General features: G+C 42.5%; 1 protein-coding gene across 2 annotated transcripts; it reads right to left on the reverse strand.

Moving 5' to 3' along the window:
- Positions 1-1,006: 1,006 nt before the first annotated feature.
- On the reverse strand, positions 1,007-24,554 carry npy8ar (neuropeptide Y receptor Y8a). 2 transcript variants are annotated; one of them, XM_067484864.1, is made up of 5 exons: positions 24,154-24,554; positions 6,801-7,407; positions 5,972-6,213; positions 3,842-3,988; positions 1,007-3,664 (listed from the first exon to the last, which is right to left on the reverse strand). In XM_067484864.1, the coding sequence occupies exons 2-5, from the start codon at positions 7,107-7,109 to the stop codon at positions 3,214-3,216; spliced, it is 1,149 nt and encodes a 382-aa protein (XP_067340965.1). In that variant the 5' UTR covers positions 7,110-7,407; positions 24,154-24,554; the 3' UTR covers positions 1,007-3,213. The 2 variants fall into 2 exon arrangements, with proteins under 2 accessions (XP_067340965.1, XP_067340966.1); XM_067484865.1 differs by lacking the exon at positions 24,154-24,554 and adding an exon at positions 23,962-24,147.
- Positions 24,555-24,804: the final 250 nt, after the last annotated feature.

The raw sequence follows: 24,804 nt of genomic DNA on the forward strand, positions 1-24,804 counted from the left end.
GGGGACAAACAAAGAGTGGTTCTTCTCGAGCTGGTTTAGTTAATCTAAAATAAGCTGCTTTGCTTTTTCCTGTGACGATTGAATTACATTGAATCCTTTAATTGATCAGATTTATCAGTGAAAGCTGGCATTAAAAGGTTGATTAAGTGAACGTTGTGTTCAAGGTTTCTGTGTATTTCCAGTGTGTAACAGATAATACGTAAAGATAATTGAACATACTTGATGATAAATGATTCATTTATTAATCGATTAACTACAAAATGGCTGTTTCCTCCCATGATTATGATATAAAGTCCTACCAGACACAACCTGGCATCCATCTGTTGTGGTTGCCTTCAGTCAGTGTCTCGTACAGGTAGAGAAAATATCTGGTCCCTTTTATTACCTTCAGCCACCGTTAGAATAGAAAGCAGACGTCCTGTGTCTCTATAGTGTGGCCACATACTGGGAGGCAGCAGGAGGGGAAACGTAGACTGATGTCTGCATGTGGCTGACAGCTGTGACTGTGAGAACAGAAGCTGTCACAAAACAAAACCACTCACCACATAGCAGCAAGGCTCACACCTCACGATCATTGTGCACCAAGCACAGCTGGCCCCAACACCATGAGTGCAACACGCCGCATCTTCTACAAACTTAAATGAAGCTAAATCCTCACGGTGGTCTTGAGCTCTGAAAGATGTAGTAGACTTCTTTTGCTCTGAGTTTTGCCTTCCAGGCTACGTGCTGCACAGCATAATTTGCGGAGCCTTATGGTTTTGTATGTATCCTGCTGACAGGATGTCTGTAGGGTTTTAGACACTGATCAGCATCTTTAATCATAAGTTTTTATTTGCAGTTGCCAATGTGCATATTTATTATGCTAATATTAACATACCGAGTTAGCTAAGCCAGCAAAATACTAATACTGACTAATACTACAGTATATTCCTTTCATCATGCTTTTTAAAAAAAATGTATTGTGTATAATTAATTTAGTCTGTCTTCTACATCAGTGAAGGTAAAACATTTTTAAGGGTTATTTTAATGAGAAGTTTGGTATAGTTATATAAATACATACAAAACCAAGCAACAAACACATGTACATTTTCACACTTGGTTTAATGACATGGTCACAATGAACCTGACAGAGAATTTGGTAAAGAAAATGGTCAAAACTGATTGGTGGGTTCCGTTACAAGAAACACTTCCTGACAGCGGCTGGTGCCCCAGACTCCCCTCCTGGCCTCATCCAACATGGTAAAATGGAAACTTAAACATGTTGAACTGAAATGCTCGTGAAGTATCAGTTATGATATGGAACATACTAAAGGCAAATACAGAAAACGCTCCAGCTGAAAGGTACAATCAGGAAACGTATTGAAAGTTGCGATGCCAACAGATAATAAAATGTATAGAAATATTTGCACAGAAAGTTTTAGACACAAAAATGCCTTTTTCATTGCTGGGAGGACATTTGGCTCCATTGAGTGCGTCAACATAGAAAATCGAGGGTTGTTGTATGTTAAAAACACATTTTAGCGACGGTTTTGTTCACAGCCTGGTGTTGAGCCAGATCACTGCTACAAAACGTGTTGAGTCCTCAGTATTTGAAACATTCTCTTTGTTCTCATTTTAAGAAAAAGTAAGGCTGAGTGGCATCCTTTAATAACTACACATTTCATGGACTTTATTATATTTGTAACTAAGCCACTCTGAACAGAATACAATCCACTGGAGTATCGAAACAGGTTTGGGGCCTTCAGTCCGTCTAGGAATTTGCAAAGTTTGTGATCGCGACCATTAATTCAACCAATCCAATATAAATTCTCCATTTTAGAAAAGGATAACAATGGCAACATGCATCCCAATATTTATTTATTTATTTTGAAAAGCTATTGTGAAAACCGCCATAATCACAAAACCACTGCAAAGTCGCAGAGGGACAGTCTAATGGTTAACATTGCTTGGCCTCATTTGTATTTATTCTCCACCACACTTTAAAAATGCTCACTAACGCAGGCTTATCAACAATATTTACGGTCATAATGACACTAATTAAGTGTATAAATTAATTACTTTAAGTGAGTTGTCGTCTTCATTTTTCTTAGTGGCAACCAAAGCCAAAAAATACATTTATTAAAATTATTTATGGGATGTTCACACACATGGTTTCAAAATGTGGGCCAGTGACTGCGGACCCCCCCTGCAGAAGGTCTTGATTCCAGCAGAATCAAGTTACAACAACAACCAAAATGACTTGTAAAAGCAATTCGCCGACGCCGTTGGTGGGTCTGTCCAATCGGAGCCGAGCATGTAAAGTACACGAGATGCAACAAACCCCCAGAACTACAGGGGGACTAGGACCCAGCTACAGACAACCACTGTAATGTTAGCATGTCTGGCTAGCTAGCTTACGATCAACCATAGTAACCTGGTTTTAACTACACAAAGCTGGATTATGTGCTGTGTGGGAGCACGACTTACGCTGGGGCCATTGTTGTTAACGCTAATGTTAGCAGCACTAACAAGAACAATGCTGTGTCCCTTATCTTCTGGGTGGATCTTTAATCTCGGTCTGTTCTGATTTCACGTCGCCATCGAGTGGGTATTTTGTGGCCTTTTCATGGTACTATTTTTAACGTGAGTCAGAGATTTGATTTTTGCTGAAATCACAGATTGCTTTAAAAATGTACTGCAAACCTCAATGGTAAATGGTGGCACGAGAATGGCACATTTTAGAATTGTGTATCTAGGAGGCTGTGGCTCAGGTGGTAGAGCAGACGTCCACATACCACAGGGTCAGTGGTTCAATTCCCAGTCCTGCTAGCTACAAGTTAAAGTGTCCCTGGGGCAGACACTGAACGCCCAAGTTCTCCCTAGTGTCTGCTGCTTAGTCGTAAGAAGCTTTGGCTAAAACGTCTGCTAAAGTACTAATTGTATCTGTTTCGAAGTACATCAACTAATTTAGAAGGCAAAGCCTGACGGCCATAACAACCAGCTGCTGTGCCCACTCTCGCTCTCTCTCTGTGGCTCTCAGCAGAGAAATTGGCGTTTTGTATTCTGGACCTGAGGCTATGACACTTCCACGGTCAGCTTGCGTGAAATGAAGTGAAGTTGAAGTTTAGTCTCGACTTGCTCAGACTCTCAGACTGTTCGTGATCAGTCTCTTACACAATGTTCAGTCAGTCACAGGCATTTTGTCTGCCGCTCGCTGATCACACTCGGTGCTCACTAAGTGTGAGCTGGTATGGTTTTTGTTGGTATGGCTGAGCTGATCTCAGCTCTGGGGGACGAAACGCACACCGATCCTGTCCTGTTGAGGGACGTGGCTTTCGTCATGCCCTCGCTGCCCACGGTGGAGAGGGGGAAGCTCTCGTAGCTCTCGGCCGCCCGGCTGTTGCACTGGCAGCGTAGCAGAGTCGACTTCAGCTCCCTCTGGAAGTTGCTGTTGAGGAAGCCGTACACCACGGGGTTAATGCAGGTGGAGGCCATCGCGGTGAGGTGGCAGGCTGAGAAGACGGCATCGTGCTGGCAGTCAGGCAGGGCCTGGTGGTGCCAGTCAAATAATGTATTGAAGACATTCAGCGGCAGCCAGCACAGAGCGAAGGCTATGACAATAGCTAACAGCATGACGTTAATCTTCTGGGCTCCTCTAGTTCTCCTGCTGCGTTCCAGCATGTCCCTGCACAACAAAAACACGACGCCCATTGTCAGACAAGCCACTGTGAAAAATCACCTCAGACCTGAGGCCGAATTATATGACAACAAGAAATACAATTTGCCCAAAAACTGCATCTTGACATTATGACTCACACACACAAACACACACACACAAGATGGAGAGAGTGAGCTGTGCGACCTGCGTCGTCTCAGGCGCAGGAAGATCCTGAGGTAGCAGAGCAGCACCAGCAGAAGTGGCAGGCAGTACTGGAAGAGCAGCAGCGAGGTGGTGTAGGCGAGACGGTGCTTGTCTGACGGCCACAGCTCCATACAGATCAAATGGTCCCTTAGTGAGGACAGACACGGGTTGTTTAAGAAAGGAGACAGGACTGAACGTCATAATAGTTTCTAATTTCTAATCTAAAGTTTCCGATTCATCAGAATATTCCTCAGGATCAGCCCCAATACGTAATAGACTCTGTACTCAAATTGGTTAAACCTGTTTCCTTCATGTCCATATTATAAACCAAACTTTTTTTTTTTTTTTTTTTTTTTTTACCTGACTTTTGTAGATGTTTGCTTGATTAATAAGCTTTGCAGCTTTTCATTTACTGTACTTTGATACTGACTAATGGCTGAAGGACTGTGCAGAGTGGGACACTGGACAGTAAATTACTCCATTATTTCACTGAAGTTCACTTTTAGATGAGTGGCATTAAATTTACATTTAGATTATTTGGTAGAGATCCATCCCTTTTTGTGAACTGACCACTAGTCATTGCTTTAAAATAAATAAAAAGCCAGCAACATTAAATTTTTACCTTCTGCCACATATCTCAGTATTTTAACAGTGAGGGTACAGGAGAAGCCTGTGTGGTCTGTTATTTCCATCATCCACGTAATCTAGCAGGGAAATCCTTCGAGTTTTGCAGTGTTTTTTTTGTCATTTGTCTTTAATTCTCTGTCATTTTTTATAGTTTGGAGCGGGAGCACGGGGAGAATATGCAAACTATAAACAGAAAGGCCACAGTCTGCCAGGATTCAAACCAGTGACCTTCTAGCTGTGAGGCAACAGCGCTAGGAAGAGAGATGATACTGTATCTGTTCCCATCGTCATCCGTTGGTTTTAGATAAGGTCTGACTGTTACTTTTCAGATTTATTTTTTGTTTTACAAAACGATACATTTTGACTATTAAGATGTGCAAGATGGGAAACGAGGAAAGTGATATTTAGAAATGTGCAACTCATTGCCCTGTGTGTTAGCAGATGCAGTCTAAGCAGGAGGAAATAAGCAATTTCACGACAAAGTGAGCCTCAAAATTGCACTGCTCCTAATCTGCATTAATGCCTCCCATTTTCACGCCGACAAGTTTGTGCCTGGAAATAACCGAACGGCGTTTTACAAACGAAGACTACGACGCATCTGAACTGCTACTGGCTTTGTGTTTCCATTAAGACGAGCCTCCTGCATACTGTCAGAATTCAGGCTACCTCTAAAAAATCTCCTCATTTAATGTCTGAACCCACTCTGAGCACACAGAGGTTCTTCACTGTACTGGACTTTTTTTAGGTTTATGCATCATTTCGTTCAATAAAGGGTTTTACTGAGGAGGAGAAAAGCTCAGAGCCAATGAGCTTCGTAATAAGTTTGTTAACTCAGTTTGTACAAGTAGCTGATGGTCATTACTGTCCAGATTCTTTGATGTAGGTGAACGATGCAAAGTTTAGTTTGGATTGAAGGTTTAACATCACATGATCAAATCCGCTGAATTTGAATGAACTAAGGTGAATGTTTTTAATGCTTATGTGCATTAAATTTCTTGTTTGAAAGTCATGGAGCTTAGTTAAAAGAGAAAAACATGACCAAAAAGAGACAAAACTATCACAAACAGGCAAAACAACCAGAATTATTCAAAAGTCACGTACAACTACCCAAGAAACCCTAAATAAACATGATCTAGAGGAGACACACAGTGACATCCAAAAAGATGCAACACTCTCAAAAACAGATGCCACAAAAGGGCTCAAAGTTACAGCAGACTCAAAATAACCCAAAACCCAAACAGAAATTTATTAAAGCAACCAAAAAGAATCCTTACATTTATCGCACAAAGACTGAAAAGAAACGGAGCAACTGAAAGCACTAAATGACCCAAAAAGATAAATGCTACCAAAAACTGACGGCAAAAACCTCAAAATGAGACCAAAGAGATGCAAAGTAATCACAAACGGACTCAACACTACCAAAACAAACTGAGTTCCTCTGTCTGTAGTCGGGTTTGGTCCTGATGCTGTGACACTAACTGTGTTCCAGATATTCGGCCTCACCTGAAGGGGTTGGCGGGCAGGCTGATGTTCTGGAAGGGGTCGTTGGTGAGAATGTTGAAAGACAGGAAAGGCAGAGAGATGAAGCAGGCGACCAGCCACGTCAGCCCAACAGCCAGGTAGGAGTGGCCAGCGGCGGGGGACCAGCCGGTCGGATGGAGGATCAGCTGGTGACGCTCCAGAGCGATCAGCACCAGGGAGAAGATGGAAACTGTCACTGACGTGCACTGAACAAAGGGAGTCACCTGGACAGGTAAAAACAAACTTGAACTCGATTTGGACGTTTTACCTCAACAATCAGCAATGCTCAAAAGTGTAGGACCTCCTGTCTCTTCACACGTTTTGTTCTTCAACCCTCCCCAATTTATACCGGGCTCAGTAGCTGGGACTGGGGATTGAACCACTGACGCTTTGGTCCGTGGATGACTCCCTTACCAGCTTAGCTACAGCCGCCCCCTCTCTTCATACATTCTTTAGGGACCGTAAATTCAAATTGTACTATAAACACTAGCTGTACTATAAATCTTTAGGAATCTTGACACCTACATAAGAGCTCAGACTAAAAGAGACAAGTGACACTGTTGTGTCCTTTTTATCTCTTTGGAATAATTTTTAATGTACTTTTGATAATCTTTGTCTCTTTGTGGTAATATTAACTTAATCTTGTGATTTTTATTTTTTATTTTTTTTTCCAATAAGAAATATTAACCCACTTTATCCAGAGGTATCGGATATTCTGCTACTTGAACACTGGTCTTCCTTCGAAAGGAATAATTTTTGTTATGGATTGAAAGGTTATCACACCAACTGTGTGTGTGTGTGGTTCACTGACCTTACACAGGGCCTCTCCCAGCACCCAGCGGTCCATCAGTGTGTATATGACGGTAACTGGGAGACACACCACACACATCAGGATGTCAGAGCACGACAGGTTGGCAATCAGAATGTTGGTAACATTGCGCAACTCCTGTTGCCGGGCGATGATAAACACCAGGCCTGCATTGCCTAGCAGCCCGATCGCTATGACGGCGCTGTACGCCACGATTAATAGGGTCGCCCCGCCTACTGACGGCGGGCACTGAGGCGTGTCTTCCCACTCGGAGGCCTCCCACACAGTGGGGAGGCCGCTGTCATTGGACATGGCAGGGGGAGGAGAAGGGGCGATGTGAGGGGAGACAGTGAGTCAGGGTTGAGCAGGAGCAGAGCCCTGAGGCTTCTAGTGAACTTCCGTTCTCTGAAAAAGGAAAAGGGAACTTCTAGATGAGCAAGGACGACAGGAAGAGGGAGACGGGCAGGTGATGGACACTGTCCAGTTTATTGTGAGTGGTGAGCAGCAGAAGACGAGTGTTAGTGACCGAAGAGAGACTCAAACATAGGCGTCCTCCTCTTTTCCCTTTGCTGTCGGCATCTCTGTGGATCAGCTCAGCATCAGCGTTTCTCTGCAAAAGGGCAGAAAATACAACACTGAGGATAATGAAAGAGGTGAAGGACTCTCAGCAGACAAGCGGTTACAGGTGAAGACAGGGACTGGAACAGCAGTGCCTCGTCTCTCATTCTGTCCTCTGCAGAGCCACACGCCATCGTCCTCAGACACCCATTCATGAACACTGTTGTTGAGTTAATGGCACCGGGTAAAGACTCAGCACTTTGGATGCTGTGTTGTGATTGTCTGCAGAATTCATCACCAGGCTCGAGTGCTGCAGTTTGGACTGACAGACCCCTTAAAGCTTAAATCTGGTGGGCAGGCAGAAGACCCCAGGCAGCAAAGGCATTCATTTAAAAGGATACTCAGAAAATCCCACCGCACTGTCCAGAGGCACATACAGACCTTGATGTTTGTGAGCTGAATACATTTACTCAAGGACTGTAACAATTATTTTACTGGAGTAATATTGTACTTTTCGCTCCTCGACATGTTTTTCAGATGCAGATGAACCACTGATTTGCTCCCAGTTTAATTTGAATTTATAGTTTGATTATTATTGGTCATTTTTTTTCCGTCTGCCTTTGGACCCTCACACACACACACACACACACACACCAACAAATCTGGACTCAACATTTATTCTCAACATCATTCAATATTTTCACACTGCTTTGTTGTCTTAATGCAGTACTTCTGCCTTTTGTACTCCACTTTACTATGAGTAGTTGAAGTAATACTACTTTTTTACTCATGTACTTGCAGGCACTGAGTATTGAGTTGTTGTACTTCCACCACCTTTGAGCAGAGATAAGTGTATGGGTGAGTTGTTAACAGGGGTTAATCCATGTGTCTGTATTATTAATGAAGCAGATTCAGTTGAATCAGTAGAGTTGCAGTAGAACGCAGTAAGATTTCTGCATGTAAGAGTTACTGTCATCAATGTTCTCTCCAGACCACTGCACCTATGTTCACATGAAACTACACATGCTAATTAAACACGTATGTACATCATGTACATGTGACATGTGTTCTCCCTGAAGCAAAGCATCTTTTGCCTTCAAGTGAATTGTTTAATTAAGATGCCGCCGTACATCACTGTATCTAGTCCTGTTGGCACAACGCTCATCCGCTGATTCAGACGTTCATCAGATCTTCTCCCACGTTGGCGTATACATACAAGCACATGGATACAATGGTTTAAAGGCCGCTCAGGTTTGTTCTGCCAGCTTCCATCTCTGGAGATCTCAGTTTGTCTCTCCCACTCTGAATTTCTCTCTTCTCTGGTGGCTTTAACAGGCCCTGTGGAAGCATGATGCCAAAGAATCACACACACACACACACACACACACACACACACACACACACACACACACACACTCGCAGGTGCTTTTGCACAGCCACACTGACTCACGGGCTCCATCCAACTGCTTGTGTTGGACTCACCTCCTCTGTCTCATGCACCAGCGTCCAACAAGTGTCTTAAACACCACACAGCCCCAGTAAGCAGGTCATAGTCAGCTCCTACACCTGATTCTTACCAGGCAGAATGTCAACGGGTTTCTAATCAGCTAAGATGAAAATATACCATCAAATATTTGAGTAAAGTTACAGAAAATACTGATTAATTACAGCAATGATATAAAGTAGCTAAATTAAATTGTATTATTACACTATTTCTACTTTGCTTGAGTAGTTTCAGGTTTACCTCATACTTTTACTCCACTACATTTATTTGATGGCTATAGTTTATTTTCAGCCACTTTTAAAATCTGCACATTACAGTTTTACTCTTTTCTTTGATTATTGTGATTTAGCAGTATGTTGCTGTAGAAGTACTACATGTACTACTAACCTGACACAGCTTTTCAGATATTAGCCATTATCCCGTTATGTCAGTTATTGATTTCACATTGTGATGAAGTCTTAAAAATATATTTATTTAATATAATATTCCTAAAGAGTAAAAATCGGCTAGTTTAGAATTTGACGGTGCTTTAAATGCCTCTTACAACAATGACATTACAGAGGAGAATGGTGATTTAGTAATAATACTCACAAGTGAATTAGGCTTTGAGATGTTTTTTGAAAATGGGCTTTCTGTTGTGATCCATTGCAGAACTCAAGATAACAAGCAGTTATCTTGAGACCCAGGATATGAGGAGAGTTTTGTCAAAGGGCGTCCACCGTTTGCCTTTTCATAGTGAATCTCTTATTCCTACTAATTGGCTGAGGCCTCACTCTGGTCCTTGGACAGCTCCTCCTTTTCATTCCAGCCTTATATGTTCCAACATTGTGTCAACATGAACCACAATTGTCAGACATGAATTTCAGACTGAGTCGACTTTAGCGACTTTAACAATTTATTGCTGGATTCAGTGATTTGTTAAACACTCTCACTCTCTTGGTCTCCTGGGAAAGAACCTGCAAATCCAGTTCTTCCTTTTCCTACCTCAACCTATGAACGTCGCGTGCTGGTCTCCTGCCTCCCCTATGTTCTACTTCGTCTCTGTGTGGGTGCCCCTCTTCCTGCTGTTGACGGACAAGTCTGGCCATTGAGGTTTCAGTGAACTTTCCAGTACCAGCAGTGTGGTACGGAGTTTCCTGCCCATTAGGAGTTCTGCTGGACTAACCCTTGTTACCTCGCTGGGGTAGATCTATAGCTCAGGAGGATCAGGTTGCTGTCTATACAGCCTGCTGATTGTGTCAGTTTGCTGAGTGGTGATGTGGGCTGGAGGTAATGTGCTTAAAGTTAAACTCCTGGCTAAACTTTTTAAGGGTTTCCCAGACAAATGTGGTCCCATTATCAGAGCAGACGGTGTTGGGAATTCCAAACTGGGCAAAGGTTGATATTAGCTTTGCTACCACTTGAGCTGCTCTGTCACAGGTAACTCCTGTATCACTAGGTAGTGAAAATAAAATGGCCAGAGACGACTAGGTAGGTTTTGCCTTCGTGCTCACAATTGTCCAGATAGTTGGATTCAGGATGTTCCCTTCTCAATGTCCTCTTATTCACGCAATAGTGTTTCCGACATTTTGAAATCCCCCTACATTCCAGCTGTCACACTGATGTTTGTGCTGTACAATTTGACAGCACTTGGTGACCCTCATGGAGTTTATGTAATATGTGCTCTGTCATGGACATGGGTAAGACAATACAGCAGCCGTTTGTGTTAAATCCCTTACAGACTGACAACTCACCTCTTTTGTCTACAGTTTTTACTATTTATTTTTTTGCTGTTCTTCTAGAGGTGTGGTTATGATTGTGTCCACGTTAATTGACATCAGCTTAATTTTCTGGTCATCGGGGCAACGATTAGAGTTTTCTACTCCTTGAGTTCCTCCCTAACTTTGGGGAGAATGGGAAACGGAACTGTGGTTATTGCATAGTGTTCCCCTCCCTGGTTCAGTCTTTGACACGTCCTGTTACCTAAAGGCCCTTTTGACATCTGTGGTAAACATCCCTGAGCACCTGAGACAGTCCCCTGGACCTATCAGTTACATGTTGTGTCTGACTTTTTATTTATCACAGGAGCATCTTCCCTATATCCATCGTAGGATAAACTGGCCTATCTCCAAGATCCCTGTCCACTTCACCAGGCTGCACTCTGTATTTATGGTTCTGAAACATAATGAGCCAACATCAATTCTCTCTCCTGTGACTTCAAGGACTGATTTTGAATGGCACATTTGCTCGGTGTCCTTGCGACATCTCCTGCACACTGAGCTAAGGGCTGGACAGCTCATCAGTTCTTTATGTTCTACTTTCGCACATCTAGTGCATCTGCCCCCACTGTTACGTTGGGCTTTGTTAGCTTTTCTTCCCCAGTGCTGTTTTAGCTCTTCCCAGCTGCGTGGCTACCGCTCCCAGTGTGATTCCTCAGCCCGCGTTGGCATCTGAATAGCAACATCCAGGGACAAGTGCTTTGTTCTTAGCAAAAGTCATCAGTCATTTTTTTTTTTTCTCCATCTCTGATGTTCTCATTCCTTTTCTTGCCAAACTTGCATCTCAGACAGTAGAGGGCACAAAAGTTTTCAACTTTCTCTTCAGGCTTCCGTAGCGTGCAGTGCTCCTCAGAGTTCCTAAAAATGTTCTCAGCATTACAGCCCTTTGCATACAGAGGTGTGCTCACTTAGACCTTTCAGTCCTCTGTCGGCTTAACACTCTACATTTCTGTGCACAGTAGGTCTCCCCTCTGTTCATACCACTTCTGACACCATGTCTACGAACGACCACAGTTTTGTACTCGTCCATTGCCTTTTAATAGTGAATCCCCATCTCTTTATACAGGACTCCAGCTTGCCTGTGTTTTCAGACACTGACACACACCCCTCTGCTCTCCTGCGTTACCTCAGCCGCGCCAGATCCTGATGAAAGGCATTTTTTTTAGCATTGATCTGACGTACTGTATAAATTAAAAACAGGACTCGAGGACGTTCAAGCTCATCTTGTTTGCTACAAAGCCAGAATGTTTTAGTTTGTCTTGCTGCGGGGGCACCATGCAAATCTCTGAGGGTGGAGTTAAACGAAGAATAAGTTGCACGTGTTGGTGAAGATATTAAGAGATTCGGCACTAAACGTGAACTTTTGCAGACATGTCGGAGGTCGGAAAAAGCCTGGGGCCCTGTCACTTTACCCCTTGATGATGATGATGTCGGTGCCCTTTGTATTTATTTATTTCATTTCTTCTGACAACACAGCCTCACATCACTTCACCTGCAGTGGCAGCAGCAGCTGTAATGCTGTGTTTGTGTTGAGGCGATGGGTTTAAAATTAGTCTGTCGGACTCTTTTTGCTGTATATTCACAGTACGGTCACACTTTAGATCAAGTTATAGGATTTTATTCATGTGGGGGCTAAATAACTACAGGCTACATAAACTGGGACATGAGACAAGCTGTCGGAGACAGTTTTGTGTTTAAGATGAACTTTTATTACATGGCACATATCAAATAATCACTCTACTGCCAGATTCTGCATTGTGCCCACACACAGTAGCTGTTGCTCGGTTTCTTCTTAACCCTTGCTTTCCTTCTGGATTTTGACTTAGAAAATAGATTTTCTATTACAAATCTAAATCTCTTTTTGTCACCTCAAGTTTTTTAAATTTCCCCAATTTGTTGGTGCCAGTAAAGGTGAATACTTTTCCATTTATTCATGCGTGAGTCCAGATATTACACTAGCCAACTTCCAATCGACTCCATAGTCTGCATGGAGGGATGGTGTTCATGAAGATGGAGAACATATTTACTGCGTTCCTCCTTTGGTTTCTCTTTTGTGAGGACAACACCTGGTTTGGTTTTGAGATATTCGAAATAGGCTCACACTGCTGATTTAAGTCCATGTGTGCGGACAAGTCTCAAGTTAGAGTGTGCAAATTAAGCACGACTTGAATCCAAGACGCAGACTCTAGTCTGTCCAATATGAATCCTTTGGAGACTGTAAAGGTCCACATCATATTTTATTGAATCCATTTAATCTTTTTTGAAGATATCTCATCTTGAATTGAGTATCTGTATGTGTTACAGGTTTGGGACTGTTTGTTTTTTTGGAATCCTTTGCCAGTTAAACATTGTCACCTTTATGGGTGATGGCGAGAGCAAGATGAAGCTGTAATAATAATATTTTCTGCTAAGTGTGAGTGTTATGGCTGCAGAGATATAAATAACATCAGTCTTCACTGAGTGTGGAACTGGGTCAGGCTGCTACTGGTGCTGTGTAATCTGTTTGGGTTTAAATTACATCATGGAAAGTAGGAGGAGTGCCTGGTCATAGAGACCTCACTGACATTTTGACATTTGACATTTTTGTTTTGCATGAATTTTCTGATTCTCCAGCTGATTCTTTCAGTCTTAAGAGTGATCTTGGTTTTGTCTTTGAGCCTGTGGACTTGTGGCTTGCAGTGTGGCATCATCTGTCTTTGCCACATTGCAGGACACAGATTTAAGTGACCGGGTGGGTCAGCGAGGGAGAAACCATCCTTTAAGGTTTAATGTCTGCTAGGATTTAAAGAGTCTTTGCAGCTTGCGGGAAAATAACTTCACACAATGAATATGGAGCTGGGAGGGTTGAAAGGGAGGCTGGAGCAAAAGAAAAAAAAAATGGGGAAAGGATGAAGTCGAGGACAAAGTGGCACAAAGAACAGGAAAATCTCTGCTTGTGTGCTGGTCACATTGACGCAGATGGCATATTCACACTCCCTCCTCTGAGTGACTGTCACTTTCCATCACACTGCACAGACTGTTATTTTCCTGATTCGCAGAGCGAGTACAGATCTGTACCTTTTCACAAATGACTGATACAAGGTTTGATGTGCTTTATTCCAAGCTCTTCTAAATTCCTAAAGTCTTGTTTAATGAAAGAATGTTGGTGCTGAATGAGAGATGGAATTACACCTTTTTAAACATAAATGGCAATTTGCACAAGTCGAAAACCCTAATTTCATCGTCATTAACGTCTCCGTCAATCACTTGGATGCTGTGCAAAAACCGTGGGACACACACACACACACACACACACACACACACACACACACACACACACACACACACACACACACACACACACACACACACACACTATGTCTCCCCCCTCATCTTATGCAATCCCACACAGCAGTAGACAGGCTGCTTGGAGATCAAACAAGATAGTCGTCAACAACCGCATCCTCTCTAGTTACAACGAACCCCACCTCCTCCGATGCTACTTCAAAGTTTCCAGAGTCACAGTCTTATCTAAATAAAGTCTGCTGGCAGCCTGATCTGGTTTTAAAATGAGGCTGTGATGCTAATCCTCGGAAAATAATTGTGTATTATTGAGCTGATCTGGATCTCACCACTGATAAAGTTCACATCACAGATTTCTGCTCTGGTGACAAAATAACAACAAACTCAAGCCTCTTTGAGGTTTTCATTATAAAACCGTTTAGTTTAGAAAAGAATAACGCTGCTTTAATGCAGATTCATGTAGTAATTGTTTTGGGTGGAAGAGGATTTTAAGGGCGTCTGTTACATTGCTAAACGTGGCTGCAAGGTGCTAATCTGTGCTCAATTCTACCAACAGCTGTGAGGGAAACATTAATAGCATGTAAATGGATCAACAAGTGCACATGTATTTTGGGGATATATATAGATATATATAGATATATATAGATATATTTTTTTTTTTTTTGTAGTAGCAGAAATCTGATTTGCAGATTACTGAACGGGCCCGAACCTTTGACAGTACTGTCCATATGTCTTTGAAACAGCTAAGTAACAATAATAACAAATATGCTAAAATGAATTAAATAATTACCCCAAAACAGACATGAAATGACCAAAACCAATGTAAATTTCCCAAAAGAAGCCCAAAAAGAAGGGGTGATAGTCCCATCTGTGTCCGTGGGACTATTTTCTCACAACCCATCCTTAGATTGTGAGGACACGTCTCTGTGTTAGACCTCGTTTTCATTTCTGCATAGTTTCATGTAATGTTTATCTCAGCACTTTGTTTGGTGTCAGTTGCCACGACGACACGATAACGAGGGCCGCTGTCCTCGCCGGGAACTCGGGGAGGGGGGCGCGATGATTCATGACGTTCCGCCCAAATGCAGCAACTTGTATCATGTTTTCACACACAGACCTCATAGGGAGGTTGTAGCCTCAAACACTACATCAGGTTTTATCTGTCCGGTAGGAGCCTTTGGAGGAGACACTGTCAATGTCAAAACGGAGACAGAGCTCAAGAGACAGAGCTGTCTTGGATCAAAACTGGACATGGGGGCAGCGCCCTTTACTCCGAATTTAATTCTAACGTTAACTGTATACAACCTTCAAAACCAGACAGTTAACGTGTTAGAGGGAGAAAAAGTCAGGCTGCCATTGTGTGCGGCCCCCATCCCAAGAGTTAATTTACAGGTTGTTATATCAGAGGTGCAAGATTACATGTGACAGGGAAACTGAAGCACGCACATGCACACGCACACAAACTCTGATGTAACCGTAGCTGTTTCATATTCATAAGTAATGTTAATTGATGATCTGCCCTAATAGGCCCTGAAGACCACAGACAGACTGAGCAGGGATGTGAGGCTGTATTTATTTCCTCTGATGTGTGAGCACCGTGACTGACGCCACCCCTTGATGTGACTAGTGCATCTTTAGGTTGTTTCTCTAGTGACCAAAGTGTCCAGCATGGCTGACATGACAGATGGACTCACTGGGATCAAAGCTGGGGGGGGGGGGGGTTTCATTCACCTTAACTTGCCTGTGGTAATCAACGAGGACCAACAGTGGACAAGACCTGTCTTCAAACACTGGGTCAAATTAGCACCTAGTCGCTGAATAATTAGACTTGAACAGACTTATTACAGACAAGTAGAATCACTGAGCAGAAATAAATGTTAGCTGACAGACTCAGCTTCACAGAGGGTTCACGGTTCTCTGAGGCGCATTCACGATTTAGTAACGTGTGTGTGTGTGTGTGTGTGTGTGTGTGTGTGTGTGTACTTTTTGACCTTTTTCATATTAGGTCATCCTGATTACTGCCTGACAGTCACTGCTCCTCCTCCATAATTCGTGCTTGTTCATCACTTGTTTAGTTTAATTTCGAGTGTCTGAGAAGAATAGTAGCTGAATGTGGAGGATTCAGGGCTGTGATTAAAAATACAGCTCCCCCTTCACACGAGCACGTTGACATGCCCTCCCCTTCAGGCTCGATCGAATGCATAACCTCCCACTTGTCAGTCTACATCAAACTGGTACGACCTTGACACAAACCCAGTGAGATGCTATTTTCTGATCGTGAATGATAGATGGTCAGTTATGGGAAGAGAGCAACAAGAACTTCATGTCTCGCTACGTTCTGAGTGCAGAAGACGTAGAGATGAAGTTTGACTTAGTCTACAAGGCCACTGGTAAACGTGACAAAACACGAACCTCTGCAAACTATTTGACGTCTGGCTCAGGTAACGAGTCAACAGCTCTCTCTGCCCCTTTTCCTCCTTGTGTGCAGCCAGGTCCAGTAAGCAGTAGCTTAATGTGACACCACAGCACCATCAATTTGAATCCGATTTTCAAAAGCTCCTTCAAGTGCAGCTGACAAATAGCCCGTTGTTTTCCCAGTCAATGACGGCGAAGCGGGAGATTCTTCGCGTCTTCACGGCTCAACCTGTCCAAACATCTTGAAGCGCTGCCATTGGCTTGTGTTTTCTTCATTTGCGGCTCACTTCTGCATTTTGTTTGTTTTTGTATTTTTAAGTCTAAATCTTGCTCCTGTGTTAAATTGGTTGGTTGTGTTAAATTTTGCTTGTTCTCTCTATTTGCATGTGTTTCATAAAGCGATGAGCTGATAAAAACGATGATACACTCATCTCAGTCACATTCAATTAGTACACTGCAAGCTCCCAGCTTAATGAGCAGCAGCAAGTGATGTGATGAGAGTCAGCGCAGATTTTTGCCCCAGTTCTTTGGCAACAGCCTGTGATTATCATGTCTTGTACTTCACGCTATGATTTGAAATAAAGACAATTTGAGAAAACGGCCTTTACAGCATGTTCTTCCCGGACGGTAACTGTTACACTGGAGCAGAAAACAAACAGGGAGGAAAAGAGTCTTTTTTTTTTTTTTTTTTTTAAAGTGTGTGATGCAAATGTATTGATCCTCACATTCAGGCTCATCACGACCTAAAGATCGGCACTGATCGAGCTGCAATGATGGATTTTCACACGATGATAAAGACACAAAAATGCAGCCACAGATTCCAGGTTCATAATTTCAACTGCTCATCCAGACTGGTGCTGTCATTTGAAACTGACGTGGGTCTTGTCACAGAGTGAAGCCCAGCAGGCTGTGACTCATGCTGCCAGTTTCTTTCTCACAGAGGGTTGTTTGTGTTAGATGTCAAGAAAATCAAATCAGTGTCCAGCTCCACTTCCTTTATGTCTTTAAAAGCCACATTCTGTCTGTAAACTATGGCTCATCTCACCAGTGTCTCTGATTCTGATGAACATTTGTAGGAGATGCAAATAGACACACCTCCATCTCCATAAGTTAGTTTGCAATGGGGACCTATTTTGTCGGTCAACCAGGAAATCAGAATCTCACCGGTTCCCTCGAGAAAAGCCAACTCGATTTTTTTAAATTTTATTTTCCCAAATGCAGTTCTATGGAAAGTCCGTAATCAGTCAGCATTTTTGCACTTTTAGACTTGGAAAAACTAAATGTGGACAAATGAGTAAACGGGTTTCTGTGTTTGGCCTGACGACGTTTAATGTTCCAAAAACCTCTGTGATCTGATGTAGCCGCTCGTTAGCAAACATCTATTTATGTAACACAAAACCTTAAAAACAGCGATTGGGATATTTACTGACGGATATTGTGTTGTTGAATAAAACATTTAAATCTTTTGACCTCGTGCATAACTACTGTTTTCCAGGTTGTTGGATCTTTTTGGGCCCTGGACTGAGTCTCTGAACTGTCATACGATCTTGTTCTGGAACCGAGACTTGTTCGAATGGACTCTGCTTCTGCACTTTCCCCTGCCTGACTGTGCATGAAGAACTTTAATTAAACCCCATTTTATCTTTTTCTATCTGTTTCACTGCATCTGTGAACCTGTCAGCATGTTTTCAGTGAGAGTTACTTTATGCCAAAATCCAACTAAAGCCACACAAAGATCCACTTAGAGCTGAGGCTCTAACTGCTTTACTGTGTCACATCAGATGCTCTAGGCAAACTGAGATCCTCAATATGCAAATGCTCTAAATAAAAATGCTTTTATCTGAAGCTCTTGTTGCACAATGTTGCTTCTCACTCACACTGATGGCAGTGGAATTCGTTTTTTGGGGGGGATTGGGATTTAAACCACTGACCCTGTGGCCCATGACGCTATAGGCATCAGTACTGTCAGCCAGTGACTTTCTTAGTAATTACCAGAAGTGGGATTCGAACCCACGAAGTCATTCACCCATTGCTTCTCAGCCATCCTGGTTATGCATCTATATAAAAGTACACGTTTGTTTGGCTCTGAAACTCTTCCCTGATAATCTGACTCTTCTAATATTACAAATCTGGAAAGACAGAAAAATGTCTACATTGTCGTACACACCCTCCAAACTTGAAGAAACGAGCAGTAATTCGCTGAGACAACTCTAATTCTCGTTGTCCATGTCTCATTATGTTATTATTATTTTCTCTACCAAATTAAAAGCTCTCATTATTCCAGGCAAGTAAAATCATTACACTAAGAAACGTTGTCTCTAGCAAGAAAAAGTGTCAGTGAGGAGCTGAGTCTCATTAGAAGCATTCTCATTAAAATGACGTTTATTATACCTATTCAGCACTCGGTGTGTGTGTGAGGATCACTTTGAATTATACGCCCTCTTAAAAAAGGTGAGTACCTGCACTGAAACCATGTCTGGCTCCAACTGTAATTAGATGCCCCCTCTCTGTGGAGCCAGATCTAGTTATGCACTTCATAAAGATGATTGAGGATTTGCAGAGGATAAAGCCTTGAATTAAAACAGACCTGGATCTTATCTACACAAAGTAGAAAAAAAGAATGGTTGTGTTTTTATAACCCAAGCCAACTGAAGTTCACCGTACAACGGGACTTAAACTTAAGCCTGGTGTCAGATCTGCAGTGTTTTTTTCCTTAAAACGTCCCAACTCATGAAAACTCTTTTCTAATCCAATCTGATACTAACTATAGGTTTTCAGTATCAGCCAAAATAAGGCCAAACCAGATCTAATCTGAATTCAGTTTCACCTGTGCTGAAACTTGACTGACCTGTGCTCTGTCCTGTGCCTGAACGTCTCCCTCCCTGATGGGCTGCTACTTTCTTAACATACAGTCCACCCACACACAAAGGCCAAAGAGACGTCTGCTTACGACAATTGGAGAGCAAATTTCTGTAATAGTTTAGGTGTCTGTGACCAGCACATTTCTGTGGTCGAAAATGCTGAAGAATAATAATAATAAAGCAAAGTGAGGAACCTGTTTGTGTGCTGCCGCGAGGGCAAAGTGCAGCATCAGATGTACTAACACAGAGTGAAATATTTCAAAAATTCACCCTGGGTCCACACACGTCTGCAGGACATTCAGAACAGTCGCTCGCAGAAAGAACCGCAGATTAGACGGAACGTTAAAATAATGAAGGGCCTTTTTTTTTACAAAGGTCAGTGGTGGGGAAAAAAAAAACTGAGCAGCAGGTCCACATGTTTAATCAGTGCTGATGCTGCTTACTGTTTAAAATTAAAGCTTTAATGAACATTAATCGTGTGAGGAACTGGGTGGTTAAAGTGCATCTGTGGCCAGTGTCAGTGAAGATGCTCCACTCACTGCTGTACAAACACAAGTGGACTTGTGATACTGTAGTATATTGTTCCATTCATATTAATAATTTAATCTGATAAGCTTAAAGGACACCTTCAGTGATGTTGACTTTGGTTCTAGTTTGGGTACAAACCAATGCCATTAAACATTTCAAATATCTCTCTTCTTTGAGCTGAAAACTGCCCCCAGATGACATCACTTGGAGGAACCTTCAGCTCAGATTGTCACGTCGTTGCTCACACTGTGGAGGTTCTAATCATGCTCAAACCGCTTTTCCAGAGCTCCTCCAGATGACATCATCAGGACTCCTAATGATGAAAAACTCCTCCGTGTGATGTCTTCTGGAGGAGTTTGTCTGGTACAAGCAGAGAAATATTTTAATACAGGGAAGTCAGAGGGAAGTTTAAAAGTATTAATGGACTTTTACACCCTAAGCAAAACCCAGAAGAGCAAGTAAAAAACCAGTCGGCTTTTTTAACCTTTTAGATTTAAGATTATTTTAAATCTAGTAGGTTTTAGATTAAGTCAGTTTGAGCCAGAAAAAGTGTAAAAAGTGTATCAGATTGTGTCCGATGTCAGATACATATCTAATGAATAGTTAAATAAGTATCGGTTTACAATCAGTACTGACCAGAACCTAAGATTAAAGGTATAGAATCCAAAATAAAAGGAGCTGTTCTCCTGATGAAATCACAATTTGCTTGTTGCAAATCTTAGTGAATCGAAACGTCCAATTAATTGCTGCAGACCTACAACAACCACCGTTGACTCAGCTTGTTATTAAAGTAGTTACTTTCATTTTGGCTCATTAAATGCGAAGCCTTGTTTAGCTCCACTGCTCTGTTTCTCTGAAACCTAATAAGCACAATATTATATTTCCTCGAAATGTGAGAATTTCTTCTGACATTAGTAGATGAACCTTCAATTGTAGGCGAGCCTCCACTGCGAGAGACTCTGAAGTCCTGCTGCTGAGGGGGATCAAAGAATTTAGCACAAACCAAGCTCCACATGAATTTTAAAGAACCAAAAAGTCCAGACTCTTGTTGAATATTATGGAAGTTATAATCCATGTACAAAGGATGGACTTCTTGTGTCTCTGCTAGTTTTAATTACGATCTCTGAATCTGTTGCATGTCCTGCTTACACATGATGAGGGACAGGCCGGTGGGCTGGAAGGCCAAGTTTAAACCAGTGAACCATAAACTGGAAGAGGTGGAGAAACCAGTCAGATCTGCTCTGCCCCGTCGACTTAGATCGACATTTCAATCCACTTCATCTTATGGGCCCACAGTTTATCTCTCCACACTTTGTGGACTGCAGCTACAGATCTCTGCAAACAGTCGTGGTGGGAGTGATTAATGCTCCGTGGCTTCTGTGGGAAAACTTGCAAAGCGGTGAATGTAAACCGAAATAAAGCAGCACATTCTTCCCTGTTTGTTTCCATTACTAAGAAATAAAGGAGAAACAGGTTGTTCTTAGGTCTTAGTGTTTAGATTTTCACATTATTTCCCATGTGTGCACATGGGAAATAATGTGAGCTTTAATAAATACATATTATTACTTTAACTATAATAAAAATACCCACGTTACACTGCTAACACTGAAATATTGCCTTCTATACCTTGCTACCAAAAAGTATTACCCCGTTATTGTGTTATTGACATGTTACCTTGTTATTTTTCCAAATTTACTGCACCAAGCTACTGAGCAATCTGCTCCTGATGATGCGATCACAGTCGGATGCTATCAGAATTTTATGGTAATCCATCCAATGGTCGCTGACATCTTCCAGTGTAAATCCAAGTGGTAGAGTGAAGAATTGCTGCCTCTTGCGTGACTCAAATGAGCCTGAATCAAAATCAGGATCAGTTCTGTGTGTAAAATAATAAAATGGGCATTCGGGGTGTGAAACTCCGCTGACATGAGGAATATCAGCACTGCACTTTTGACGTACAAGTACAATTTTGATGTACTTTATTTTCACTTATTTTAATACATTTCAGAGGATAATTTACCTTTTACATGAATACTTTTATACGCAGTTATTAAGATAATTTTATGCCAAAAACATCGAGGAGCTTACAAAATAGAATATTCAGTTTGTTAGTAAACAAACAGAAGCTACATGGACACATCAGCACAACGTTACCTGTTCTGTGAAAGTACCACATTATTAAACACCTACAACTCAAAGAGCCAGTTCATTATAGACGGTTTCCCTCTTGTACCATTACGTGTCATCAAACAAATCCAAGATCAAATCCACGATGTTCCAATCCTAGTGTCAGACAGAATTCCAGTCACAGGAGTTTCCCAACTCCAACGGAGAAGTTGATTAATGAACCTGAGTTCAATTATGTGGGATGATTGCACTTGTGGTAAATATATGAGCAGCAAGGATCAGCAGGATTCCCATGCAAAAGCCTAATGACAGAGAGAGAAATGTCCCCCGAGTGGAGCGGGAGTGTCTGCTGGACTCGGTTTAAAGATCTAATTCACACACAAATCCACTCTGCTTCAGCACGATAGCATTGAGATCGATGAGAAAAAGCAGCTGACGGATGCTTGAGTAGCCAATTAAAAAAAGTTCAATCCTTAGCGTTCACTGTGTTGATATGATGGTATATTCACTGGAGTATGTTCAGTGCAGGCACAACAAGAACCACTATCTTATGCTGCACATTGCTCTCAGCCCCACTGTGATGAATAATCGTGCTCCCATCAGTTAACTCCCTCTGTCCATCCATCATCCTAACCATTTATCCGAGCTGTGAGGGGGTCAGAGGAGGGGTCCTCCCTGCCAAGTCTATCTCAGGGCTGATGCGTAGAGACATACAGAGATGGAAAACCATTCACACTCACACACACAGGGGCAATTTCGAGTCACCGTAGAGAAACGCTCAGGAAACCTGCACAAACAAGCTCAACATGACTTTGGAAGAACCAACAAACTGGGATCACAGCAACAGTCTGTAGCTCCAACGAGAAGCTGAGCTCAGCTGCAGAAGATAAACTGACTGAAGTGAAGAAACCATTGCAAAATTGCACCTTGTCCCACATTAGTAATAAGCATGTAATGATGATTCTGACAATCAATTGTATTAAACAAACGATGAAAACTCCACAAGCCAAAACCTCTTAGTGAGATTTTACACAAATAGAAGAAACAAATTCTCACAAATGAGAAGCTGGAACTGGGAAATGTTGACTGATTATTAAATATGTTTCTGTCCATCAGCTGATCAACTAATTGTTTCAGCTCTGTCCTGGAAAAGCTTTTTTTCGCTCCATTAACTCATGAAACACAGAATGAGATGACGCTCAATTCTGTAGGTTTTTACATATCGAGCTTCAATTCTAGTACAATCTCTTGCATGAGAAGGAAGAAAGTGCATTTTCCACATATGAATTCTACACGAAAACGTTTCCACCAGCATTAAAATGCAACACGGATCAGAGGACATGACAGAGTCACAAATGTACAGCAGCCACATGTCTGGCGAGACTTGCACGTCAATGTGATGAAGTTTTTGACACTTGTAAACCCAAAAAACACTGACATTCATATTCTAGTTGAGTGGCAGTGTGTGTGTGTGTGTGTGTATGGAAGGGAAAATGTATTTGCAAATGCCATCATTTATCCCCTGGTGTCGGTACTAAATCATCTGTTGCCTGTTTTTGCCAATAATTACTTCATTCTTGAGACTAAAATGTCAGAGCAACCGGCCAACGGGAGGGTGTGAAGTCTGGGTTTTCTGTTTATGCTGAAGTAAAACGGAGACAAGCAGCAAAATCCTCACTTTTTAAAAAAAGGGGATGTGGGGCGGAAAACGAATGAAAACCAGCCTGGATTCATCATCACACAGATTGATGAAATCTCATCTTGATATGTGAATTATCAAGCATGCGTGTGTCATGTCATAACTTATTATTATTTCTCTCTGCACCACCTGGAGATTTAAGTCTCCTGTGTCATTTTGAGCCAAAAGCTATAGTTGGACTTTTCTGAAACACCAACTGAGTCTGTATGAGTAAGAATTTAGTGCTGAGTTTGTTAATGACCTTGACAATCACAGCAACACTCGGATGTGACATTCTCCATCAATAATCCGAGTCTTGGCCAATTAAACCGATCACTATAACCATCCGCACTCATTTGCAGCCATTATGTCTATTGTTTATGGAGCTTGAGTGAGAATAATTGTGTGCGCGCTCGCGCGCGCGTGTGGAGCCCTGTGCATTATTGGAACTCACCTCTCCTGCACTAACAAGCCTTGATCCAAACGCGGGCTAAGCATCTTAACCCGCGTCTGTCAAACGCGAGCCGCTGGGTTTTCACGCGTCGCCAACTTGCTGTAACATCTGGCTCCTGTCGCGTCGCCTCCGTGAAACAGCTGGAAAATCGAACTGCTTCTGACTCGTAAAAGCGAAGAGAGCTGCACTCACCTGCCCGAGCTGTCCGTGTTGTGTCTGCCGAGGGTCTGCGCGGAGAGGGTTGTACTGTGTGTGCGTGTGTGTGTGTGTGTGTGTGTGCGCGCAGGAAAGCAGCGCTATTTCACGTCGCTGCAGTCGCATGTGCGGTTTGTAGTCGGGAGGGAGAAGCTGCGCACTAAAATCCGCTGTGGAGGCAGAAGATGGAGCTTTTATTTCCGAGCTTCATGCATCAACAAGGGGAGTTCCTGTGGGAGCAGGTCTGCACGGCCCCACAGCCTCCAGAGAGAGTGAGGTGGGAGTCACTGCACCCAAACAGGGTTTTTACAGAATATGTGCCTGCAGCAGAACAACTCGATCTTTTATTTATATAAAGTCTCAGCACAGGTGTGTAGAAGTAAGTAAACCAGCTGCGTGCCCACAGGTTACAGGAAAAGGAATCTTCAGTGTGTTTCTGGAGAGTGTGACTTGCCAGGTTCTGCCAGGTGCATTAATAAAATGTGTTTGAGGATCGGACCCTGGGCGTTTGTTCAGGAGCATCATAGATGTGTCTGACTCCCATGTGTGGATGATGGATGGATGGATGAGAGGGAGGCTACACTGCCGTAGACAGTCCAATCCCCTGATCCTTTTCTATTGGACTGGATTCATGGTGTGCATATGGTG

Source organism: Channa argus, chromosome 18 (assembly GCF_033026475.1).
Source record: "Channa argus isolate prfri chromosome 18, Channa argus male v1.0, whole genome shotgun sequence".
NCBI classification, from domain to species: Eukaryota; Metazoa; Chordata; class Actinopteri; order Anabantiformes; family Channidae; genus Channa; species Channa argus.